Source organism: Macaca nemestrina, chromosome 6 (genome assembly GCF_043159975.1).
Source record: "Macaca nemestrina isolate mMacNem1 chromosome 6, mMacNem.hap1, whole genome shotgun sequence".
In the NCBI taxonomy this organism is placed as follows: Eukaryota; Metazoa; Chordata; class Mammalia; order Primates; family Cercopithecidae; genus Macaca; species Macaca nemestrina.
In genome coordinates this window covers 25966484-25993021 of record NC_092130.1, presented here as the reverse complement: position 1 = coordinate 25993021, position 26538 = coordinate 25966484, and the positions used below count along the sequence as shown (strand labels likewise).

Here is a 26538-nt window from a genome sequence, read left to right as displayed (position 1 = left end):
GCTGTTAATGTCAGCGTGGTTGTGGTTATTGTGATCGGGCTGTGGTTGCAGGAAGACAAGAGTGGAAAGAGGCTGGCAAGACAGGTCAAAAGGCCTTGGCTCCAGGCCCAGTTCTGGAACAAACTCTCTGTAAGACCTTGGACTCATCTGCCCTTTCTCCTGAACTTGTATTTCCTCATCTACAAAGGGGCACCAATAGTCCCAAATTCACAGGGCTGTTAAGAAATATACTGTGAACTGGCAGGCACAGTCACCTGAGAGGTTGTCACCATTCCAGTATGCGGTGGCTCTCAAAGTGTGATCCGTGGACGAGCAGCATTAGCATCACCTGGGAACTTACTAGAAATGCAGATTATCGGGCTCCCCCCAGGGTGCTGAGTCAGACGCTGCTGTGGAGCCCAGCCAGCTGTGTTTTAATATGCCCTCCAGGTGCTTCCGATGAGGCTCAAGGTTGAAAACGGCAGCTGTACTGAATGGGTGGGAGGTTGTGGAGAGAGGATGCTCAGGCGTGGGTGTGGAAGGACAGAGGAAATGGGCAGGTTGGTTGGCAGGTTGGCCAACAAGTTCCAACACCTTCACCTGGCTTTCAAGGCTCTATATCTTTGGTCCACCCTTGGCAGTTCGTTTCTGTACCATTTTTTCCAGCGTGGTTTTTAGAACAAAACTGACCAATGACCAGATCATGAATGAATGAATGAATTAGATAATTAATGTTTGTTTGGGGTTTCAACAGTCACAGAAAGAAAAATTCACAAGTCCCTGGGGCAGAAAAGTGAATGCATTGCGGCCAGTTGTCAGCAGCATCCACATAGGGAGTCCAGGGAGTGTGAAGAGGGTAGGAAGTGATAGATGGGAGCAGGTGGCAGAGGGCCTGATTGCAAGCCAAGGGTGACCCCTTTGTTCTGCAGACAATACAAGTGCTGTTAGGGATCTTTGAAGAAGACCATGATAGGGCCGGTCCAGACCCTAGGAAGGCACAGTCTCCGTGGAACTCAGATCTGCCTAGTTCTGGGGGACCCAACCCCAGGTTCCATTTTGGGTTCTGCCATTTATGCACTGAGGAACCCTGGGTAAAGTGTTAAGTAAATCTCAGTTTCCCTCATTTGTAAAGGGTGTGATCGTGCCTCCCTCACCGGGTTGCTGTGAGATTGCTGTATTTCCAAATCTGAGTCAAAACCTAATGTAAAGTAACCATCCCCCCTTGTTGGGGAAGTAACTAACTATAAACACTTAAGGATATTGTTGAAATAGTCATATGTTTAATTTATTAATTTAGATGCACATATGCTTAAAACTGTATCAGATAAAAATACTAGGCCGGGCACGGTGGCTCACACCTGTAATTCCAGCATTTGGGGAGGCCAAGGTGGGTGGATCACCTGAGGCCAGAAGTTCGAGACCAGCCTGGCCAACGTGGGGAAAACCTGTCTCTACTAAAAATAAAAAAATTGGCTGGGCATGATGGCGGGCACCTGTAATCCCAGCTACTCGGGAGGCTGAGGCAGGAGAATCACTTGAACCTGGGAGGTGGAGTTTGCAGTGAGCTGAGATTGTGCCATTGCACTCCAGCCTGGGTGACAGAGCAAGACTCCATCTCAAAAAAAAAAAAAAAAATACAGCTTAAATTTAGAAGTAAATTTAAAACTAAAGTTGTTCTTTTCTATTGTTTTTTTGTTTGTTTGTTTGTTTGTTTTTTAACAACTGCATCCAGTAAACATCCAAAAACCAGCATGACTGAGGTTGTCCTTTCATGGTGGTGATACTTCTTGAAACAATATCTTGTTGAAAACAAACTAATACATTCAAAGTAATGTGAGTTTCTTTTCAGCAGGGAATTGTGTAGCATTCGTGCAACGCCCTCCACCAGTAGCGACAGGCCACATGCCCACAGGACACCATATGGATAGCTCACGGTGTCCTCCAAGCTTCCACATTACCTCATTTTAGCCTCACCACAACCCTAAGGAGGTAGGCACAGTAATTTTTCCCATTTTGCAGAGGAGGAAACTGAGGCTTTCAGATTTATAACTTGCTTAACAGTCTGGGTGAGACCTCAGTTCTAATTCCAGAACCAAGCTCCTAACCGCTGCCCTATGTGCCTCCTAAGCACACAGTGAATGCTGAATGATTGGTGGCAATTATTATTATAGTCTTTCCCCCAAGTGCAACTGATTAGGGTTTGAACTTCATAGGGGTCCTCAGCTGAGATGCCAACAGCAAAAGCCGTGGCCAGCTGCCAGTCTTTTCCTTCTCTCTGCGCAGGTCAGGTGCCGTGCCATTTCTGGCTGGCTTCCAGGCAGCCATTTCCTCGACAGAGAGAGGCTCTGCCCCAGCCCCTGCTGCCCTCTCGGGTTGCCCTCCATGGGTGAGCCCTTCCGCTGCGCTCTCTTTCTGGGTCCCATTGTGTTTTCCCAATGCACATCACCACTCGTTTCTTTCCCCCTCAGTTTAGGAGATAAGAGCGGGTAATTGTCTTTTATAGACACTGTAATGAAGCCTGTCATCACACAAAAGAAGTTTGCTAATAAAATAAATCAAAGCAGCAATGAAAATGAATGGGGAACAGGCTTTCACAATTAGATTTGTACTTGTCTAGAGGCATGGTGCTTCTAGAGAGAAGACTGCCACAGGGGCAGTGAAAGGGGCCTGGAAACGAGCTGGCAGGATATGTTTGGGAACTCCTGTGCTGGGAACTCCTGTGGTGGAGCGGCAAGGGACCCAGAGCAGACAGCTGCATCCCCCTACAGGGGTGGGAGTTGAAGGGACAGGGCAGGGAGAAAGCTGATAGCAACACAAGGAGAGGGATAGCAAAATATCATCTTGGTGGCCTGTATTTGTCCCCATCTCGAACAAGATGGGTTCCCGGTCAAAGATGATCCAGCTGCTGCCATCCCTGGAGCTCCCCTTCTCTTTGCCCCCAGCTGGACTCTGTTCCTGCCTCTTGGGTGAGAGGACGTTGCTCTTGGGTGGCCAGGCCCCAAATGGTATACAGTGACCTCTCCCCACCCCACCTGACCCCGTCAGAGTACATCTGGGCTGGGGGTGGAGATAGCAGGAAGTAGTGGGGGACAAAGGACGCTTTAGGAGCCAGCTGGAAGAGGAGCCCGTCTGGAGCCCCTGAACTAATCAAGACATGAAACCCAACCCCCACGACCTCATTGAGCAGTTCCAACTGAAAAGAGCACTTTTGCACAGAATCTGGGTTGCAGATGTCCCCATTCCTACCCCCCACCCCACAAATGAGAGAATATGGTAGCGAGATTAATAATAATTTCCTTCTCTTGGTCACTTGCAGGTTTTGCCACCAATTAGTTAAGAAAAAATACTTCTCTCTTTGCACTTCAGTCTCTCCATTTGGGAAATCAGGCCACAGGGTGAAAAAACATGATGTTGTTGGGCAGAGGACAGGCGCTCTGTAATTTCAGGGTGGTGGTGTTTCTCGTACTTCTGCATGTAGAAATGACTAACAGTCATCCGGTTCTCTAAGAGTCAGGCACCAAGCTAACAGCTTTTTACATGCTGTCTTGTGCCATCTCAACAGCCATCATCATCCCCACATCACAGATGAGGAGAGTGAGGCTCCCAGGTTCAGTGACCTGCAGGAAGTCACACAGTGGGCATTGGTGGTGTGACGATTGGTATGAGGGGAGTCAGGCTGCAGAGTCTGCAGTGTCTGTCTCGGTCTTGGATGGTCACTGCCTCTGCGGTGAAGGAAGGGAGGAGCCTAAAGATACAAAGGACGAGTGACCTGGGCTGTGAGCACCACAGGGCCTGGGATCTGTGGCCAGCACCTCACCCCAGCATGTCCTTGGAAGGAGAGTCCCCTCCTGTCTTGGGATCCTGTCTCTTCGTGGCAGAGTTGAGAGTTGTTCGTCACAAGAGGGAGGTGAGCAAGCCAGGAGCATGATGGTGATGCTCTCTCTGGCCTCCTACATCTGTCCCACTTCACCCCAGACAAACTCAGCCAGGATCCAGCCCTAAAGAGATGGCAATGGTGCTTTCTGCCCGAGAAACAAGGAAACCTCGGGCTCCCTGCTCATGACTTATATTATTGCTAGGATTACTGGAAGCAAAAAAGACAGTTCATCCCTGGAGCCGGTGACTGAAGAATGGATGACAAAATGAGGTCGTCTTTCTCTCTAGTCAAGTCCCTGTGCCCAAGATTTTGAATCAGTCTTGATTCACCTCCTCCTTCATGACTGAGTGCCTCTTACGGGCAGAGCACTGTGCTAGGCACTGGGGGTCCAATGGCAAATACAACAGATGAGACCCCTGCCAACACCGGCCCTGAGTCTGGCGGGGCCCAGAGGGGTTGGTAAGGACTCTTATGTTAAAAGTGACAGGAAGGCCGGGTGCAGTGGCTCATGCCTGTAATCCTAGCACTTTGGGAGGTCGAGGTCGGGGGATTGCTTGAGCCTAGGAGTTCAAGACCAGTGTGGGCAACATAGGGAGACCTCCATGTCTACAAAAAATAAAAATAGCCAGGTATGGTGGCACACACCTATGGTCCCAGCTACTTGGGAAGCTGAGGCAGGAGGGTCACTTAAGCCCATGAGGTCAAGGCTGCAGTAAGCAGTGATCATGATACTGTACTCTAACCTGTGTGACAGAGGGAGACCCTGTCTCAAAAATAAATATAAAAGTGAAAACATCATCTTAAACTAGCCATAGCCAAGAAAAGGCACGGCGGGGGCGGGGGGTGGGGGGCTGTCTTCAACAGGCCTGCTTCTAGGTGCTCAAACAGGTGTCTGTTTCCCTGTCTTGGGACTGCCCTGCTCGGGACTCGCTGCATTCATGGACAGGCCCTCCCTTTCTGTGTGGTGCAGAGGTGATCACTGGCAGCTGCAGTGCGTTGTCCCCATCGCTTTTCCCCCCAGAGAAAGTGTGTGGCCATCACATCAAGCACCAGCATGCATGGCAACCATTAAATATACCCCATTACCCTGCCCTACACCAGCTTCAGAGCCCAGGAGGTTGGGTGCTCTGGCTGGCCATCCTGGGTCACAGGCCCCAGGTGGAGCAGTTGGGAGGACAGTCACCAATAGGGAGAAGGTGCACTGGACAGGCAAAAACAACAGATGCCTGTTGCAGGGAGATTAGACCAGGGACATAATCCTGTGAATAATTAATATTGCACTTCTGGTAAAAGGCAATGAAACAAGGTGCTGTGTGTAGGTATAAAAGGATGAGAAGCCCCTAAGGAGGTGGCTCTTAAGGGGACCTGAAGGATGAGTAGGAGGTAGCCAGGCAGAGGGAAGAGTCTGTGAGAGGAGTCAATGGGTGTGGTGAGCGAGAAGTGAGTGGGATGAGGTGAGGGTGGAGGGCTGCACGGGGCCTTTGGTCAGGCCAGAGGACATTCTGAAGTGATGGGCGTGGCCCGTGCTGGGATACTCCCAAAGGACCCAGGAGTGAAGCAGCTTCATAGATGTCTGTCTTCCTGGGGGAGTTCACATTCTGAGTCGGCCACCAGGCCATCCTGTGCTGGGCAGGGAAGCCACGGAGTAAACCCACTGACCAGACCCTCCAGACATCCCAGGAATCTGAGGGCATCCTGGATACCTCAAGCCTCCTGACATATCAGGGTCACCCTGGTCCCTCAGGAACCTTCAGGCTGATGGCCAGCATGATTGGGGCCAAAGAAACCAGAGGTCACAGTAAAGAGAAGGATTTGGAAATGTCTCATCCACCTGCATAAAGTTAGGTGCCTCTGCCAAGCAGAGCTGGACACACAGCCTCATTAGCTAATGCGAGTTTAATATGAAGACAAGGAAGCTGGATGCTGACCTGGTCAACTGCCCAGGAGACGTCCAGAAATAGAGCAGGGTGAAGTGTCCCACCTGCTCAGGGCCACTGCACCACCTGAAAGACAGAGGGCAGCCCAGCAGCGACCTGGGCGATACACGCCAGACAAAAGCATCACTTCCACATCAATCACTTTGTATAAAGGAAGAGTTATTGTTATGGGATGCTGGCGCCTGATCAATATCTCCTGCTTTGAAAATAAACTTCTTGGCTTGGCCTTGACATTAATCTACCATCAGGAGCCCATTATCTCAAGACCAATGTTCTGTTCTATTGACTGGCTGGATTTTTTTTCTCCCTCAAGATCAGAATATAATTGCATTTCTCCAGGCAGCACTTCCACTAATTGCAGCCCTGTGCATATCCCCTCTCAGGAGGGCCAGAGTACATCTGGGCTGAGGATGGAGATAGCAGGAAGTAGTGGGGGACAAAGGACCTTTTAGGAGCCAGGTGGAAGAGCAAGCCCTTCTAGAGTTCCTGAATCAATCAAGACGTGAAGCCCAATCCCCACAACCTCATCGAGCAGTTCCAACTGAAAAGAGCACTTTTGCACAGAATCTGGTTTGCAGATGTCCCCATTCCTGCCCCCCACCCCACAAACGAGAGCATATGGTAGCGAGATTAATAATAATGTCCTGAATCCAGCTGTGTCCCCCCATCGCCTCAGCACCCCTTGCCCAGGGTCAGGATGGCCTCATATCAGGATGACTACAAGAGCCTCCCAGGCCTTCTCTCCCCCAGGCCTGCCCCTTCAGGCTGTTCTCCACCCCACAGGCAGAGTCATCTTTGTAAGATGTAAGTGGATTGTGTATCTCCCTCACTGAAGACCTTCTGTGGAGACTCCTTCATCTGCCCTGTGAGGCCCCTGTGGGAGCCCCTCTGGCCTCCCCTCCTGTCCCTCTTCCCCTTTCTCCCTCTGCTCCTGCCCTGGCTTTCTTTTTGACTATGCCAAGCCTGGCCCTGCCCTGGTGCCTTTGCACTTGCTCTTCTCTCACCTGTTCCCTTGCCTTTACTTTCACCTTCTCGGTTCCACCTCAAACATCCCCTCCGAAGTGAGGCTTTCCCTGACTGGGGAGCATAAAGTAGCATCTCTCATATCCCATACATCCCCACAACAAGTCTATGCAATGGCCCTGCTCTGCCATCGCCACCTGAAACCATCTCCCATGTTAGTTACCTATGCCAGGAAAAATTACCCCGAGAATCCATCTTAACACAATACACAGTTATGATGACCGTGCTTCCCTACGCCAGGGATTTGGGAGCGGCTGGTTTGATAGCTCCACCTTGGGTCTCGCATAGGGGAATAGTCAGGCCATGAGCCAGGGCCGCAGTCATCTGCAGGCTTGACTGTGACCACCACCTCTGCTTCTTGCTGGTTCACTGACCTGGCTGGCAAATTAGTGCTGTGGGCAGGAGGCCTCAGCTCTCACCCCATGGACCTCTCCATAGAATGGCTTGGGTGTCCTCAAACATGGCAGCTGGCTCCTCCAAAGCCAGCAGTCCCACAGAGAAAGGTGGAAGCCCTGGCATCTTTATGACCATCATTTCTGCAGTATCCTGTGGGTTACACAGGTCAGTCTTCATGTGACTCACTGGGAGGCATCTACACTGGGGCACAAATAGGAGGAGGCAGGGATTGTGAGGCTACTTCGGAGGCTGGGGTCTCAGCTGACTGATCACTGCTGTGCCCTGTGTATGCACCAGGTCTTGCACTAAACCCTTTTACACGCAGTAGCTCATCTTCCAGTCCTGCCTCCTCTATTTCTTTACAGGAAACCGAGTCTCAGAGAAGTTAAATACCTTGATCAAAGTCGTAAAGTGGGTAAGTGACTGAGTCAGGATTCAAACCCAGGCCTGCCAAGGAGAGTCTGTGTAGTCTGGGCCCCTCAGTGGGTATGAGTCAGTATTGGCTGTACATGTTCAGATTTCCAAGTTGCTATCAGCCCAGTGGGCAAACTCAGGAGCTCTCTGTAATGTCAGATACTCCTCCCTGGGAGAGGGACTTAAAGAGAACCATCAGATCCCACACTGCGGCAAGACCCAGCTGCACAGCCTAGCGAGGCCGACTCAGAGAACGCAGGGCAGGGAGGCTGATGGAACTGCTCCAGGGAGACCCAGCGAGAGGCTTATAGATCCAAGAGGAAAATAAATATGTGTCAGTAAATCTACGGAACCTGTGTGCCACCTTGACTACTTGTGCTGTGGCTGATGTCACTTTGTGACCACCAGGTCCTTCCCACTGATCCCCCAATGCCACCCTAGAATTCTCAACACAGCACTCCATAGCTCAGACTCTGAAGTCAGCTAAAACAGGGTTTGCATTTTGGCTCCACCACTTACTCTGTGACCTTAGACACATTTCTTAGCTTCTCTGAGTCTCCGTTTCAGCATCTGTAAAATCTTACTACCTACTTCATAGGTATTCTGATGAGACTTAAGTGTGGTTGTGCATGTGACCATCTTAGCATAGTGTGTGGCAATGGTAAGAACTCAGTGCTGTCAGCTGTTTTTACTGCTGTTATTATATTACTGTGTTTTCCCACGTCATTAGGTCTGTGATCTAGGCTTCAGTAGACAATCCAGGCTGATGCTTTTGCTGAGTGCACTAAGGGATGCTGGCCTGGAGGGATGGTGAACTGGAAGCAGAAACGTCATAATCTCTCTCCCTTCTTGCCATGCAGGTGTGGATGTGTGGGGGCCGCATGGAGGACATCCCCTGCTCCAGGGTGGGCCATATCTACAGGAAGTATGTGCCCTACAAGGTCCCGGCCGGAGTCAGCCTGGCCCGGGTAAGGTGGTGGCTTTCCTGGGGGGGAGAAGGGGTTGGCCTAGGACCACCAGCTGCACTGAGTCCACCCTGGGGCCCTAGACTGTGTTATGTGATCTCTGGGTTTGAGGATGTGCCCCCATTCTCCAGGTGAAATCCAATTTAAAAGAACTCCCTTAAATCCCTACTTAACCATTCATTGGCTGTGTGACCTGGGGAGGGTTGCTTAACTCCTCTGAACCTGTGTTTCCTCCTTTGTTTAAAGAGAGCTAATTATTTCCAACTCTCAGCATTGCCAGGAGAATTAAGGGGGTGATACTGTTTCCCCAAGTGTGACAGAGGGGATAATCTTAGGCGGCAAACACAGGAACGTTTTTTTGTTCATGTGTTTTCAGTTCATACGGATTCTAAATGAATGTGTATTCATGTAGCTAACCTGTAATTTCACAGATACTATGAATTAGCATACAGCTAAAGTAGGTGCAAAGTTAGATCAGAGGTGACGTGAAGAAACCTGTCAGATAAATATTAATACAGGTGGTGTGGTGTGGTGTGTTTGGGAAAGCTTGTGTATTAAGTTTCTGCAGGGGAAGTGGAGTTTGTAAATGTCAGTGTCTTTCTCTTCTCCTCACCCCCTGTCCACTCTCACTGCCAAAACCTCTGCATGTCAAACTGTTTCACTGCCTTAAAATGGTTTGTATCAATCATTGCTTCAATTAAATTGGCCACTGACTGCACATGGAAATCTGTTAGCCAGAGTTTGTTTTTGTTTTTGATATTAAATGTATTGGGGAAAAAATAAATAAATCCAGGTGACCACAAAAGAAAAATGAAGAGGAGGGAGGGTCCCCAGAGGACAGAAAGAGCCTCGGGGAGGTTTGCGGGGAAGCTGGAAGGGACCCCCCACCCTCCGCACAGCTTTGCCTCCGCGGAGCCTGTGAGCCCCGCCCCCGCCAGGAGACCCCGGTGCTGGCCGGTGGGCATTAGACCTCACTGCCTCCTGTCCAGGGCGCTGCCTCCTCCTCCCTCGTCACTTGATAACCTTGACGTGTAGAATTGTGGCTCCCGGGTCCTAGAAGAGCGTTGTCCCGTGACTTACAAGGAAAGCCGAGAGGCTCAAAGGGGCCGCGCGTCTCCCCCAGCGCCATCCTTGGGTGGGAGCTGAGCTCCGGAAAGTGTCAGGGGCCGCGTGGAGGCAAAGGAGAGCCGGCAGTGCCCTCCAGTGGTAGCAGAGCCTAACGACGCCCTCAACAGCCATCCGCGCTGCCCACAGCCCCATCTGACGCCGGGGGTGGGTTCTAGGTTCAGCCCCTTGAAGCAGGAATCGCGTTCTTCCCTGAGGAAGGTGCCAGGCGGGAAAAGAGCGCACTCTGTCTCGGTACGCCCAAGACTGCGACTCTTCCGGCTACAAGGGACCATAGGGACACTCCAACTCCAGACCAGGAGCAACCCTAAAATATTATTTTCCTCTGCACAGCTGTTATTGATAAGGCTCACCTAAAAATAAAAATAGCCGGGCGCAGTGGTGTATGCCTGTAGTCCCAGGTACTCAGGAGGCTGAGGTGGGAAGACCGCTTGGGCCAGGGAGGTCGAGGCTGCAGTGAGCTGTGTGTGCCACTGCACTCCAGCCTGGGTGACAAAGCGAGACCATGTCTCAAAGAAAGTTTGCTGTTGTTGTTACTGCTATTGTTTTTTTAAAAAAGGCCCACCTGATGAAGAGACACTACCGCCTCCTGCTTGTTACAGAACGATTATTATAGATTAATTCAGTGGATAAGAGCTAACTGTAGTAACGCTTATAAAAATTCCCTTCGAGCCAGGCATGCAAAACATTTTACTTATCTCACTTAATTCTCACTTGTTTTTAACGGATGGGGAACATGAAACATGTGATGCTGGCGATGGAAACGTTAAGTAACTAGAGCCAGAATTCAAACCCGTGTAGGTCTGACAGGTACCTGGCACATAGCAATTGTTCCTTAAACAGTGACTGCTATTATTAGTTTTAGCATCAACATGAACAATAAAGACTGTTGTATTTAAAAGTCTTAGCTAAATTCTGTCTTTAGGCATTTTAACATATTTCTCTTTTAGCTGTCTGTACTGAAGCCACGTCCTGTGTTTGGCTTTAAACCACTTAACAAGCTGATTGGTGCCCCATGGCTTCTTCCCCAGGAACTCTGATCCATCTGGTCTGATTATGTGTAGGTTTACAGAACCACGGAGATGCCTGAATCAGGGGTGGCCTTTTAGTATGGTGACTAACAACCCTCAATTACTTGCAGACCACATTTAAAATATTTGTTCAGTGGGCCGGCATGGTGGCTTACGCCTGTAATCCCAGCAGTTTGGGAGGCCAAGGCAGGCGGATCACCTGAGGTCAGGAGTTCAAGACCACCCTGGTCAATATGGCAAAACCCCAGCTCTACTAAAAATATGAAAATTAGCCAGGCATGGTGGTGTGCGCCTGTAATCCCAGCTACTGGGGAGGCTGAGGCAGGAGAATGGCTTGAACCCGGGAGGTGGAAGTTGCAGTGAGCCGAGACCGCACCACTGCACTCCAGCCTGAGTGACAGAGCAAGACTCTGTCTTGGGGGGAAAAAAAAAAAAAGGTGCTCAATGTTTTAATAGCCACATCCTAAGCCTTCTAGAGCATTGTCCCCTAGATGATCATTTTGATAGATTTGAGAGTTGTCCTAATAGCTCTGAGAGAGCCAGATAGAGAAACTGAGATTGTACGACTCCGGAAGGACAAAGAGCCGGACAGCCTTGTGGTAGAAGCAGTTCAGGAAGGATGAGCAGTCCACCAGCTTGCCTGCCTCAGGGACAAGTAGCCAGTCTTACATTGTTTACTAAACTTGCTGAAATCTTTCTTATCTTTACCTCTGGAAAAAGGATCTTAGGGAAGGCAGTAACAGAAACTACTCAAACTTGGTGAAACAAAAATGGAGACTTACTCCAACGATCCAGGCAAATCTCTATAATCCAAGCACAAGAAGTACAGTTGGGCCTCAGACGGACTGGGACTCGGAAGCAGGAAGGTGTTGAGAGTAGGGGTATGAGGAGCCCGAAGCCCACTAAAATCCCAAGGTCCTTTTGCTGTCTCTAACAAGGGGAGATGTGAGAGAAATAAGTGTAAAGTCATTTCCTTTGGCGCAAACAGTGAACTGTAGCAAAAAAAAGTTCAAAATCTGGGAGAAAGAGCTTTTCAAGCTATGTTTGGAAGATACAATTATGCAATATAAATTAAAATGGTAATTATAATAAGAATTAAAATATGATGTTATTCAATCCTTTAAGAATAACACTGGTAAATTTCAGTATCATTCTTAACCAGTCTGGCCATGGTCAGAGTGGCCGGACGTGCTTTCAGTTGGAGTGAAACTACAGCAGTTCCTCATTACCCCTGGGACTCAGACAGTGAGCTAAAAGAGCCTGGTGGGCATACTGGAAAAAGCAGAGGAAATATTGTGTTTTAGAGTGTTCATGTATACAATCTCTGTTAGGCCTTCAACTTCCTCTAGCACAGTTTTAAATTAAACACAGCCTTTTCTGTGCAGGGGCCTGGTGGGAATAAACAGTTCCTGAGCTGTTTTCTAACCCACTGTGGACTCTTCAGCACTCAGGAAGAACTAGGTAGCAACAAGGAAATTCAGCTGTTTCCTGGCCCCCAACTCAGAGCCAGCAAAATGGGGGAGCTGGTGAATTTTGTCTCCAGTGCAGGGGCCTCCCTCATGTTGGCTTCCTTCTCCATTACTCAAGAGTCAGCAACCTGTTTTTGTATGGCCTGTGAGCTAAGAATGGTTTTTACATTTTTAAATCATTAGAGGGAACGGGAATCGAAAGAAGAAGAATATTTTGTGATACATGAAAATCAAATTTCAGTATCCATAAGTTTTATTGGAACCCAGCCACACCATTTATATGGTGTCTATGGCTGCTTTATAGCTACATCAGAGGTGAGACCATATGGTCTGCACAGCCTAAGTATTTACTATTCGGCTTTTTATAGAAGACATTTAAACATTTGGGATCCCTGCCTGACCTGCTCCTAGAGCAGTCCTTCACACTGAGGTGCAAATGACTGATAACAGCTTCAAGTGCTAACTCCCCTTTACCTTTCAGAGGAAATTTTACATTGCAATAGGGAAAAAACTGAAAGCTGAAGAGTTAAAATTGGGAGGGGGGACAACAACCAGGGGTTGACTAAAGATGTTTTGGAGCAGAGAATTTCCCCTGAACCCTGAAGTTTTGCTCTCAGATGTATCACATATCAGAAATTCTCACTGGGTGGGGTCTACACTGCAGATGGAATCAGGAATTTTCATCACATACATAAGAATTCCCTCTTCCTCTGTCCCCAAGTCTACTCACAAACAGTTTCCTCACCTGCTGCCTCTGCTTGCCAATTATGTGGCTGTCATTTTTTAAAACTGATTCTCTTTATGCTTCATGATGAAAGTAGCAGCAACCTTTGCACCTCAAAGGATTATTAGAAATTCCCACTCCCAAACCTTTTGGTTTCAAATTATCATTTGCCTTTATCACATAACTTGGTCAAAACTCTTAGTCAAAAATGACAAAAAGCCAAATCAAACTGGCTTAGCGAAGAGAGAATATACAGGCTCCTGTAACTGGAAAGTCTGAGGTAGCTCTAGCTTCAGACACGGCTGGATTCTGGTGTTAAAAGGCGGAATGCATTCCTGGATCCAGCCCTCCGCTCTGCTTCATTCTGGGTTGATTTCATCCTTGGACAGGCTCTCCTTGTGTGGAGGCCATATGGCCCAAGAGCTCTGCCTGTCATCCTGTCTTACCCAGCAATCCAAGCAGAAACAGAGCGATTCTTCCAATGGTTCCTGCAAAAATCCCAAGGCTGATGCCTGTTGATTGTGATTGGTGGGGCTCAGGGAATGGGTCTGCTGTTTGACCAGCCCCTGCACCAGGGGCGCCTGTATTCACATTAGCCAGGCTGGGTCCATGCCTTTCCTCCTGCCACATGAGCTGACAGGGAGACAGGGTGGCTGCCCAGAGGAAAAATCAGTAGGAGCTATCACTAGAAGAAGAGGGGATGGAAGATGGGCAGGCAAAACAACAGCAGCCTATGGGCCAACTCTAAGCTGTGAAACCCTTAAAACATGCATAATGATACATAGAAATACAGAAGGCCTAAACTCATGGTGGGGCTGGGATTTCTGATGCAACATAAAATAAGAAGGGTTGACCTCAACCTGCCAGGACCCTTTCACCCCACTGCCTGGCTTTGGCTTCTTGGAGAGACTGACCCCTCCACTGCCTCTTGCCCCACAGAACCTTAAGCGGGTGGCTGAAGTGTGGATGGATGAGTACGCCGAGTACATTTACCAGCGCCGGCCTGAATACCGCCACCTCTCCGCTGGGGACGTCGCCGCCCAGAAAAAGCTCCGCAGCTCCCTTAACTGCAAAAGTTTCAAGTGGTTTATGACGAAGATAGCCTGGGACCTGCCCAAATTCTACCCACCCGTGGAGCCCCCGGCTGCAGCTTGGGGGGAGGTGAGCCTGGAGGGCAGGGCTTGCTCCATAATTTGCTGGGCGTGTAAAATGCAAATGCAGACCCCATGTTCAAAAGGCAGAAAGTAAGTGCAGGGAGGAAAGACACGAATATAAAACTGTTTCCTTTTTTTCCTGGTCTCTCTCTAGCCTTGTCATGGTGTATTTTTACTTGCTAGTTAGTGTTCTCAGTGTAGAAAAATTAAAACTTTAAGTTATTAGCATGAATTTTACCTTTCATCTTTATATTATGCAGTGACAATTTAAAATGCAAATTAACAGCATGTAACTCATGTTCAGAATGAGTGAAATGACATGATCTGTATTTCCCACCTGCTGCAAGCATAAGTATTTCTCACCAGAACAGTCTAAACATGGCACAAAACTAACTCAGCTTGTTTTTACTTCACTTCTTGATAATGTGCATGTTCTTCCAATACTCTCTACCTTCCATTTACTGATGAGTAAGGAAGGGCTGGAATGCAAAGGAACTAAGGAGCCAGGTGCGGTAGCTCATGCCTATAATCCTAGCACTTTGGGAGGCCAAGGCCGGAGGATGACTTAAGCTCGGGAGTTTGAAAACAACATTTTCCTATGGGAATCATAGGAAGACCCTGTCTCTACAAAAAAAAAAAATTAGCCAGGCATGGTGGTACGTGCATGTAGTTGCAGCAACTTGGGAGGCTGAGGCAGGAGAACTGCTTGAGCCCAAGGTTCTAATGAGTTGTGCTCCTGCCACTGCACTCCAGCCTGGTGACAGAGCAAGAGCCTGCCTCACAAAAGAAAAGGAACTAGGGTTGCCCTATCTTTCCCTTTCCTACATAAGTTCTTGGCTAACATGGGGCAGTAACGCAAGTAAGAAAGGACATGACAGGACTTGTTGGTCATTCCTGCTTCTTAGGATGCCACTGCCCTTTTTTTTTTTTTTTTTTTGAGACTGAGTCTGGCTCTGTCGCCCAGGCTGGAGTGCAGTGGCCGGATCTCAGCTCACTGCAAGCTCCACCTCCCGGGTTTACACCATTCTCCTGCCTCAGCCTCCTGAGTAGCTGGGACCACAGGCGCCCGCCACCTCGCCCGGCTAGTTTTTTGTGTTTTTTAGTAGAGACGGGGTTTCACCGTGTTCGCCAGGATGGTCTCGATCTCCTGACCTAGTGATCCGCCCGTCTCGGCCTCCCAAAGTGCTGGGATTACAGGCTTGAGCCACCGCGCCCGGCACCACTGCCCTTCTTAGCACACCCAGAGCGAGTTCTAGTTTGAAGGGAAAGCAGGGCCTCTGGGACCCCCAGCGCCCTCACTTAGTCAGTGTCTTCACACATGCTGCCTGCAGACGGGGCAGAGAGGAACAGCGTGCTTCTCTATAATGCACACGCTCCACTGTTCCATCAGATTTCACTTACAAAACAGTTCAAAGATAAAATTATTCAGAATTTCAAGACAGCAGCAGCAGAGCTTTAAATCAAGCCAGGCCCTCCTGAGCACGGGGCCCTGTGAACGCGGGCCATGGCGCAGCCCATGAGGCCCATGCTGGCCGAGGCAGACCAGCCTTCACAGGCAGATGAGCATGCCATCATGGGATCCTGGGTCTCCGAGCTGAGAGGACCTACCCATTCATAGATGGATAGGTTGGAGCTTGGAAAAGGGGAGCATAAGAGTCGGGGCTCTTTCAGAAGACCAATTTAAAGTGAAAAACAAAATGGGGGGAATATATTGTGTTTGACTCACATAAGAGCCTGGGGTAGCTATGGCTTAAGACAACCTGGATCCAGGGCCTCAAATGATGTCAGTCTCTTTTTCTCCTGCTGAACTCAGCTTCCTTTTGTGTTGGTCTCACACTGAAGGTATCAGAATGGCTTCCAGAAGCTTCAGGCTGACCAACCCCTACTGCTTGGCCAATCCAGCAGAAAGTATACACGTCTTCCCCAGCATACCAGTAAAGGTGCAGGAATCAAGTCTTATTCTTGGATTCTGCACCCATCACTGGGGCCATCGGGGAAGAGGGACAGCAAGGGTAGGATGGACACTACGGCTGGCCACAGGGTGCATGAGGAGCAGTAGCCCCATGGAAAGTCGGGGTGGTGTTACCAGAGGAAAGGGGAGAGACATGGTGGGCTAGCAGGAACACCAGGTGTGATTTGCTCAAATTCACACGGCAAATCACAGAGCCCTGCCTGGCTCGGCTGCCTGACTAGCCTACCCCAACATCACCACCACTTTCCAGGAGCACTGCTGTGTGGACTTCCCTCATGAGGCTCTTTGGCTCTTTACCGGTTCGTGTTAGTTCAAGTCCTCCAAGAAGCAGATGCCACAGTGGGATTAGACACGCAAGAGATTTATGGTTAAAACACTTGAGAGGAAAAATGAAGACGCCTGGGGAGACTAGGAAAGCCACAAGACCACGACACTGGTCTGACCTCTGCGAAGGCACAAGGGAAGGAGGGACGGCTGGGGTAGGAAGAGTCCAGACTGCAGTAAAGCTGTAAGAAAGCTTTGGCCAGGTTAATGAAGTCCCCAAGCCAAATCACCAGCCAGAGGAGCTCAGCATCTCGCAAGAGTGGGTCTGCCTCACTCATTGGCTGGAATCCATCCATGGGTGGACACAGTGGTGGATTCAGAATACAGGATCTGGGTGCAATGAGACGCCCTGCAACAGGAAATTGGGTGGTGTATTTTCATAGCCACCACAGCCCCCTACCCCTCAGACAAAGTAGGATTGATATCTGTAAGGTAGGAACTATATGACGTGACACTATGCACCTAGCACAACAGCCTGCCCACAGTAAGTGCCCAGTCGGTATTTGTTGGCTAAGCAAGTGAGCAGCCTAGGGCTTCAGACTCCTAGCCCAGTGCTCTTGCCATCACACCTATCTTCATGGTTGACGGGTAGGAGGCAACTATTGTTCTTTGGATCTCAGGAGGGGGTGAGGGGGCCTCCTGCCACCTCTTGCCATTCACCTGCCCTAAGGGACAGAGAGAGTCCATGACATACAGCAAAGGTTTCGTGTCCTTTTCTAGGATCTTTCAAGGTATGGTCCCCGGACCACCAGAACCTGGATCACCTGAAATGGGGGTAAAATCTGGTTCCTGGATCTGTTGGTTCAATTTCTCCAGGAATGGGGCCAGCGAGTCCTTTACCAACTCCTCACCTCCAGTCCCCTACCACCAACCTGGGACTCTGCATGCTCTAAACGCAGCAGTGCTTTGAGGATTACACTCTGTGGACTGAGTCTTCCTTTATTGAGAGGTTCGAGGTACTTCCGACAGCTCAGGGCAAGCTTTATCAAGACGATTTCGAACTTAATCCAGCTAATGTCTCCCCCTTGGTTTCCCCTTTCACCTGGCAGGGACCCGGTGGGCACCTTAAGGCACCTCAGTGGTCCACTTCTTCCCTTTTTCCCTTTCAGATCCGAAATGTGGGCACAGGGCTGTGCGCAGACACAAAACACGGGGCCTTGGGCTCCCCACTGAGGCTAGAGGGCTGCGTCCGGGGCCGCGGGGAAGCCGCCTGGAACAACATGCAGGTAAGGGCCGCCCCTCGGGGACTGGCAGCCAGGTTTTCTGAAACGTCTGCCCCCTGGGGTGCTGACGTGACCAGCTGGGAGGGAGAGGCATGGGTCAGTGATAAGTGACAAGAGTCAGCCCCGGGGATGAGTTTTAAGATCCTCCTGAACACCCTGGAAAGGGGACTCCTTCACATTGCAATAAAACCATCAGTCTGGACCATTTTGGTTACAAATGATGGATGCTCAGCCCAAATGGCCTTCCACAAAGAGAGCTTATTGTGTCATGTCACTGAAAAGCCTTGATGATGTTGCTGGATCTCTCAAGAGCGTGCTTCCCTCTCTGCGGGCCTCATTCTCACCTGGCTCTTCCTATACAGAGGCAGGTGTGGCCATCAGCAGCCCCGTGGATAGGCAGGCCCCTTCCAAGAGTTCCGGAAAAGCCCCGGGGCTCCCATGAATTGTGTCCCTGAGCTGATTATGCAGGAGGTGAGGAAGCCCTCATATTGATGAGGACAGAGCCATCATTTTTGGGATGTGATGGGTATGCTCATTACCTTGACTCCTGGAGCCTCGGGGCATGGTCAGCCTCACCTGCTGGCTGGGTGGGATGCAGAGGGTGAGCCAGCCTGCAGGAAGAGCCACTGCTCAGACACAGTGGGCTCATGCCTGAAATCCCAACAGTGCGGGAAGCTTAGGAGAGGCTTGCTTGAAGCCAGGTGTTCAAGGTTACGGTGATTGTGCCATGCACTCCAGCCTGGGTGGAGTGACCTTGGGTTAAACAATTATTTTTTAGATATAACAGCAAAAACACAATCCATAAAAGAAAAAAATTGATAAACTGGACTAATTCAAAATGAATAAAAAGCAAGCCACAGATGGGAAGAAAATGTTTGTAAAGCATATAGCTGATAAAGGACTTGTATCTAGAATATATGAATGAAAAGACTTGTATCTGCTCAAACTCTCAAAACTCAATAATATTTTTTAATTTTAAAGTGGGCAGGCCGGGTGTGGTGGCTCACACCTGTAATCCCAGCACTTTGGGAGGCCGAGGTGGGTGGATCACAAGGTCAGGAGATCGAGACTATCCTGGCTAACACAGTGAAACCCCGTCTCTACTAAAAATACAAAAAATTTGCCAGGCATGGTGGCGGGCATCTGTAGTCCCAGCTACTCGAGAGGCTGAGGCAGGAGAATGGCATGAACCTGAGAGGCGGAGCTGCTTGCAGTGAGCCGAGATCACACCACTGCAGTCCAGCCTGGGCAACAGAGCGAGACTCCGTCTCAAAAATAAATAAATAAATAAATAAATAAATAAATAAATAATAAAGTGGGCGGACACTTTACCAAAAAAAAGTATATGAGTGGCAAATAAACATATTTAAAATGCTGAATTTCATTAGTTAATAGAGAAATAGAAATTGCAATTACAAGGAAATTCCAGCACACACCTATTAAAAAAACTGACCATACCGAAGATTGGCAAAGATGTGGATGAACTGGACCTGTATGCTGCTGGTGGGAGAGTAAATGGCACAGCCACTTTGGGAAACTGTGGCAGTTTCTTAGAAAGTTGACCATTGAACCAGTCATTCCACTCCTAGGTATTTATCCAAGAGAAAGAAAACATATGTCCATACAAAGACTTGTACACAAATGTTCATAGCAGCTTTATTTTAATAGCCAAAAACTGGAAACCACCAAGATGTCCCATAACAAGGAACTGAAGTGCAAATTCAGCAATAAGAAGCAATGAATTACTGATAAATGCTGTTAGGACATAGATGATTCTCAACAAAATTATGTTGAGTGAAAGAAATGAGACAAAAGAGAATACATACTGTATGATTCCTTTATAGAAAATTCTAGAAATTGCAAACTAATCTCTAGAAACAGAAAGCAGATCAGTGGCTGCCCTAAGGACATGGGGGTTGGTGGGGACAGGAGGAGGAGATTACAGAGGAGCATGAGGATACTTTTGCAGGGTGATGGGTATGTTCATTACCTTGACTATGACGATGGTTTCTCAGTGTAAACGTATGTCAAGATGTATCAAATTGTACACTTTAAATGTGTGCAGTTTATTGTATGCCAGTTATTATTCAGTAAAGCTACCGAAAAGAAACAAAGGTTATCAACCAAATGGATCATGACTCAAACAGACTAACTATGAAAAAAAATTGATAAGAATCCTAAGCGGGCACAGTAGCTCACGCCTATAACCCCAGCACTTTGGGAGGCCAAGGTTGGTGGATCACCTGAGGTTAGGAGTTCAAGACTAGCCTGACCAACATGGTGAAACCCCTTCTCTACTAAAAATACAAAATTAGCCAGGTGTGGTGGCACACACCTGTAATTCCAGCTACTTGGGAAGCTGAGGCAGGAGAATTGGTTGAACCCAGGAGGTGGAGTTTGCAGTGAGCCAAGATTGCACTATTGCACTCCAGCATGGGCGACAAGAGCGAAACTCTGTCTCAAAAAAAAAAAAAAAAGAATCCCAAGAACACTTGAACTGTGGATATTTGATGACATTTTGGACTTTGTAGTAACTACTTTTAGGTGTTATAGTGGCACTTACTGAAGTGTTTATACCTGACATGATACGATAGCTGAGATTTGCTTCAAAATAATGTGAGTGTAACAACAGGGGTGGAAGTAGAGCTGCAACAACATTAGCCTTGAGTTGGTAACTTACTTTTTTTTTTTTTTTTTTTGAGACACAGTCTCACTCTGTCCCCTATGCTGGAGTGAGGTGGTGAAATCTCAGCTCACTGCAACCTCTGCCTCCTGGGCTCAAGTGATTCTCATGCCTCAGCCTCCCGAGTAGATGGGATTACGAGCACACGCCACCACACTCAGCTAATTTTTCTATTTTTAGTAGAGACAGGGTTTCACCACATTAGCCAGGCTGCTCTCAAGCTCCTGGCCTCAAAGTGATCCACCCATCTTGGCCTCCCAAACTGCTGGTATTAAAGGTGTGAGCCACCACACCCAGCCAAGTTAGTAGCTTTTAAAGCTAGGTGATTAGGAGTCACAGTTAATATATTATTTTTTGGACCTCTGAGTTTGAATTTTTCCATAATTTAAAAAAAAATGGAGAAAAAAAGGAAGTCCTTGGCTTTGCTGTCCTTATTTATGATACCCCTGTGCACAGGTATTCACCTTCACCTGGAGAGAGGACATCCGGCCTGGAGACCCCCAGCATACGAAGAAGTTCTGCTTTGATGCCATCTCCCACACCAGCCCTGTCACGCTCTACGACTGCCACAGCATGAAGGGCAACCAGCTGTGGAAATACCGCAAAGTAAGACGGGATGTGCGGGGAGCAGGGCACCTGCTTGATATTTTTTAAGGCCATATAGTGCCTCAGCCCTTCTTTCAACAGAGTCCATCCACTTTTTCATTTGTGCCACAAACCTACCATGCTGGATTTTGCAGTCATTCAAGAGTAGTCAGAAATCTAGACTTCACTGTGAAATCCCCAAGTCTTAAGTGTTGGTAACTGATTCCATTTAAAAAAGAAAAGCATGGCCAGGCACAGTGGCTCATGCCTGTAATCCCAGCACTTTGGGAGGCCGAGGTGGGTGGATCACCTGAGGTCAGGAGTTTGAGACTAGCCTGGCCAACATGGTGAAACCCCGTCCCTACTAAAAATACAAAAATCAGCCAGGCGTGGTGGCTCATGCCTGTACTCCCAGCTACTCAGGAGGCTGAAGCAGGAGAATCACTTGAATCTGGGAGGTGGAGGTTGCAGTGAGCCAAGATTGCACCACAGCACTCCAGCCTGGGTGACAGGGCGAGAACCTGTCTCAAAAAAAAAAAAAAGAAAAGAAAAAGATAAAAGTGCATACACATACACACACACACACACACACACACACACACACGAGGACCAGTGAGATTTGACAGGACGTGGGCAGTGTCTAGGTCCCAGGTCTGGAAGCAGCATGCATCATTTCTGGTCACATCCCAGCGGGCAGAACCCAGTCCCATGGCAACACCAGCTGCAAGGGAGGCTGGGCAGCATCTGGTTGTGTGCTCAGGAGGAAAACCAACAGGTGTATGAACAGCTAGTCAGTCACTTCTTCACTTTCTCATTGCTGGTATTGTTGCTGTGGTTTGACTGGTCACGTGTCTCCAGTGCTGTCTGGTTTATTACCTCCATGTTTTATAGGACAAGACCCTGTACCACCCTGTCAGTGGCAGCTGCATGGACTGCAGTGAAAGTGACCATAAGATCTTCATGAACACCTGCAACCCGTCCTCCCTCACCCAGCAGTGGCTGTTTGAACACACCAACTCAACAGTCTTGGAAAAATTCAATAGGAACTGAGCCCTCGTGTCCCCTTGGCAGGCCCTCCCCAGGGTCTGGCACTCACTGCAGCCTTCCTCTTTCAAGGGAGGCAGGGCCTCTGTGGGCACTGGGTGTAAAAGGTGCTGGCCAAATGGTTCAGGGTGAAGAGGGCTCTTGATTCAGGGCCTGGGGTCTGCCTGGTCCTTGAACCCCCGAGTTGTGGGGGTAGGGTGAAGAGCATATCCCACAAGAGGCCCCACAGGGAGCAGAGCCTGCCTTAATCCCTGCTGGCCTCACAGAAAAGCAACAGGGCCTTTTCAACTTTGTCACTATGTCCCCTTGAGCATTATGTGGGAGAATACCAAGGTAGCCTAGGCCACCCAAAAGTGAGTCCTGCAAGGTTGCCCAGCCCTCAGATGGCTCTCCTACATGATGGTGCTTTAGAAAGAAATGTAAAATTTGCCTGTTTGGGGCAGCTTTTAGTATCGATGTCACTCATCTGCCGCAGAAGGGAAGGAAGTCCTCTTGGGGCTTTTTAGTTTCTACTGTCCTTGGGGGGGACATTGCAGTGACTGCCCAGCTTCTGTTCTCTGTCACAGCCCCAGGTGATTTGGTCATAAAGGCCATACTTAGGGTCTTAAGAGTGTTCAGTACTGAATGCTGATGAGCTGCCAGGTGAGGAGTCAGAAGAGGGACCCCCCAGACATTTCTCTGCAGCTGTGGACATGCGGGATATCTCCCTCTGCTCTCTGGGTATTTGAAATGTCCATTTTAGCACTCTCCAGGCACAAGGACAGCCCAGCCACCAGCTTTACAGGGCAGTGTTTCAGATGGCCCTGAGCCCACAGAAAAGTCCGAGCAGACCTCCAAACTAGAAAAGCTGGCTGATTTGCCCTGATCCATGCTTCCATTTCCCCGTCTCTCTTCCCCAGGCCTCAAAAGAGGAACAGAGATGCTGCGAGGTGCTCACCTCACAGAGTCTGGAGGTCTCCAGGATCAACTGTGGGCAGAGTGCCTGCCTCTGACCTCATCATGGTTCTAGTTCTCATATAAAACCCCAGAATTTTTAAAGAACTCTATAATTGGATTGCAAACTAGGATGCTACATAGGATTCTGGTATCCCACATCCAATATGGATTTCTAGAATGCTGTGATTAAAGGAGCCAGCCGGGTGTAATACAGTCAAGGCAGCCCCCAGCCTAGAGACAATCTGTGAAATCCCAAGTTAGTAGTGTTGGGGAAGCAGGGGGACATGTGTCCCTCAGCTCAGCAGAGGCTGTGGTACAACATGGTCCTCGGTGAAGACCTGTACCCCGGAATCTCCCACCATCATCACAACTGTAGTCTCATTTCTGTGGAGAAAAGAACCCGATATCCCACAGCCAGATATACACCCAGCTCCATGCTGGCCCTTCATGTTTACCTTTTGCTTTGTTAATTACATGTCAGACTCCTGGAGGGCCTCCAGACTAATAGGAAGCATTTCTGTAACCAACCTGCTGCCCACTGATTTGGAAATGGAAATTGCATTCCACTATCTATGGCTTCCACCAGCTAGCCCAGGAAATACTTGAAATCAGCATTCCAATTAGTGTTGAGTCTCTTGATTGTGTCATTTACCAATTAAATGACTGAGACCTAAGTCTGGGAACAGAGCCACAAATCTGCCTTTGAGATGCTGGCGGATCTCAAGGCCATCAATTATTGGGGGAGGGAGGGACAGACACTCCCAATCATCCACCAGTCAGACCGAATGTGTAGCTGGCAAGGAATTACTTCCACTTCTGGCCCAGCACAAGCCCTGCTCTGGCCGCCTGTCTGCAAGAGAGGTGGCCCCTCTGCGCAGCGCTTACGTGTTGATCCCAGTGTCCTTTTCCAAATAAGTGCTGTAGTTTTAGAAGTGGCCCTCTATAGAAGTCAAAAGATGAGGCCTCTTCTAGAATCTAGGATAACAAGAGTGTTGGCAGTTTGAAGAGTTGAATTGAGATTCATCATCAAAGAGCAATGCAGTGTCATTAAAATAAAAACTGTGCCTTTTAAAAAGAAAAATGCAAATATACAGCAAATCCCTAAACTTGAACCATTTCCTAGTGCCTTGCTAGACAAACATAAAGGGGCAGGGTTGTGGGGAGGGGAACATTTCTGGTGGCATGTGCAGTTCCTACTGGATGAGTGTGTGTTTCTTAATGTCTAATTTCAAGCAGGAGATGTTGGGCCTGGAGCAACATCTGAGACTGAGATGTCCCCCAAGGGTGAGAGGCCAGATTTATTCCAGTCAGTGCAAGTCACACTCCAAACTAAAGGCTGGGCAGTGCGTTTAGTCTGTGGCCTAGAAGGCCTCATCGGCCCCTGAGAGGAGGCCTTGCATTACCTCACTGGGACCTGTTTGGGGGCCATCCCTGCGGTCCACCCTCTGAACCCCAGCATGTTTGTCCTGTTTTTCACCATTGGGTTAAGGGGTGCCGAGCACTAGCTAGACTTCCACACAGTCTCGCCCCAAGTGGGCGGCAGTGTTCCTGGCATGACCAGGATTCTGTGAAAGCAGGAGCGGCAGCAAGCCACCCTGGGCCTGCCTGTCCATCCTTTGGTTCTCCTTTCCAGTCTAGGTTCACGTGCTGAAAAGGGATGGGTGTGTCCTCTGAGCACCCTGGCATTTGTCATTGCTGAGTCCACATCAGTAGGTCCTGGGACTTGACAAAGTATGCGGGAGGGGAAGGAAGGACAGAACTTGACTGTCTCCGTTTGATGGACCAACTGATCAATTGCCAGTACTAAGCCTCTCATTGTTATGGCTTCCTTTTTGAAAACCGCCTGTCTCAAAGATTCAGGTTTCCGCTCATATCCCCAGCTGATACTCAATAGAACTCAGCCAGGAGCGTATAGAGATGCTGACAGTCAGGTGATGGGTGAGACTGTGGGTCCCTTTTCCTCTAAAGCCTTTACTCTGAAGATAAGGTCACAAAATAGGGTGTGATTGGAAAGTATCGTGACCATGTGGCCCACCAGCAGCCTTTCCAAAGGGGAACTCCAGAAACATTTCATAATGCAGACAGCACGGTTGCTTTAAGAACAAGGTCTTTGGAGGTGGCTAACCTGGCAGGCACGTGTGTGAAAAGCCATCCCATCTTCTGCCTCCAATTGGAGCTTTCAGCTTTTAAAACAATCAGAAACTATTGATTCTTCCCTTTAGGAAAAAATCGCTCAGGCAGAACGGGGTACATCCACAGGAAGAATCTGACGAGAGGATGTGACAGTCGGTCCAGGAGAGAAAGAGCGGTTTCTGTTGAAGATGTAGCAAATAGATTTCCAAAGTCTACATGACATTCACTTTTCAAACTTCCCACCAGTTGAATTTCTTTTTTTTTTCCCGTAAGAAATAGGTGATGTCTTGGAAAACAGCTCCTTGTGTCTCTCTGGGCATCTCCATTTTCCTAGTCTCTGGAGTCTCAAAAAGAGTGGCAAAGCACTTTACAGTAATAACTGAGGAATCAGATTCCCTGCTTCAGCGATACCTAGTTTGTAAGGTTGGGTGATCTTTTATAATTCCTAGGAGGTAATGCATTTTTAATGTTTTCTGAAGCTTTTTAAGTGTGAGAGAGGGACAAGAAGTGCAGTTCTGTTCTGGAATTCTTTATTGCTTTCAACGGACACTCCTTGTGAAAAATCCAAGTAATATTTTAGTTCAAACTTGATCTTGAGCCAAGGCCCACTGCCCCCTCTGGGGTGGGAGTTGGACCTACATACCAAGTGCCAAGTTCATCTTAACATCTGCTTCCAGAATGGCTTTGATTCAGCTGTGCCAGGCAACAGAACAGGGTCAGACTCCTGATTTGTCATATGTTATCAAGCCAATAACGGCTTGAAGACTAGGATCCCAAAGGGGTTGCAGGCAGGGAATATTTGGAAATTCAGACTGGAATTCCAGGCCGAAAGCTCAAGACCACCAGCCTCTCCCCCTGCCTGGAAAAATGAGCCTTTGTGAAAGACTGATTTACCATGTACAATTGTGATTGTAAACGTTGTTGAGTAAACCTCCAGACTTTCTCTAAAGTGGTCTCTGCCTTCTTCCTTCTCATGTGTCATTCTTCTTTCCATCGTTCTTCACGCAGACTCAGGCACTCTGCTGGGTACTAAAAACTAATTCCCAGCAGCCATCATTCTAGAGTGGAAGGTCCTGACACTTCAGCTCCACCTGTGGTCCTATGATTGAGTCTTGGTTGGGGGCTACAGGTGACAATGAACGGAAGCTGCCCCCTCATGCTGTCACTCAGGGACCACCGGAAGGTGCTATGGACCATGACTTGATGAAGGCTGAATAACAGAAAGGGAAAATTCTGACCCAAGATGGCATGGTGGTGACTGACTGAGTCCAGGTTTTCAGTATGCCCACGCTCATGTTATCCTCACACAGTAACACCTTACAGCTTTGCAGACAACGGGGAGAGATTCCATTTTTAAAGCCTTTTATACCTGTTGTACCCCCCGGACTCTCAGAAGAATTCCATGAAACAGATAAGAGAAAAATATTAGTTATCATTCAGTAAAAATGTATCAAGTGCCTACTATATACCAGGCACTCTGCTAGAAATTAAAAGATTGTGCAAGGCACTTATGATCTAGTTAGAAAAATAGACATTAAACAAAT

The 26538-nt window shown here is 48.6% G+C and overlaps 1 protein-coding gene and 1 long non-coding RNA gene across 4 annotated transcripts in view; one reads left to right on the top strand and one right to left on the bottom strand.

Annotated features, from left to right (window-relative positions):
- The window catches only part of LOC105482624 (polypeptide N-acetylgalactosaminyltransferase 10), a 274728-nt gene extending 248785 nt beyond the window's left edge, over positions 1 to 25943 (top strand). For all 3 annotated transcript variants that reach the window (XM_071098176.1, XM_071098175.1, XM_071098174.1), the window contains exons 8-12: positions 8487 to 8594; positions 13880 to 14101; positions 17500 to 17616; positions 20753 to 20902; positions 21773 to 25943. In XM_071098176.1, coding sequence (XP_070954277.1) covers positions 8487 to 8594; positions 13880 to 14101; positions 17500 to 17616; positions 20753 to 20902; positions 21773 to 21931 — 756 coding nt within the window. In that variant the 3' untranslated portion in view covers positions 21932 to 25943. The remainder of the gene's footprint in view (positions 1 to 8486; positions 8595 to 13879; positions 14102 to 17499; positions 17617 to 20752; positions 20903 to 21772) is intronic.
- The window catches only part of LOC139363730 (uncharacterized), a 25312-nt gene continuing 24502 nt past the window's right edge, over positions 25729 to 26538 (bottom strand). Inside the window, exon 2 of the long non-coding RNA XR_011624559.1 lies at positions 25729 to 26204. This is a non-coding gene — a long non-coding RNA (uncharacterized lncRNA). The remainder of the gene's footprint in view (positions 26205 to 26538) is intronic.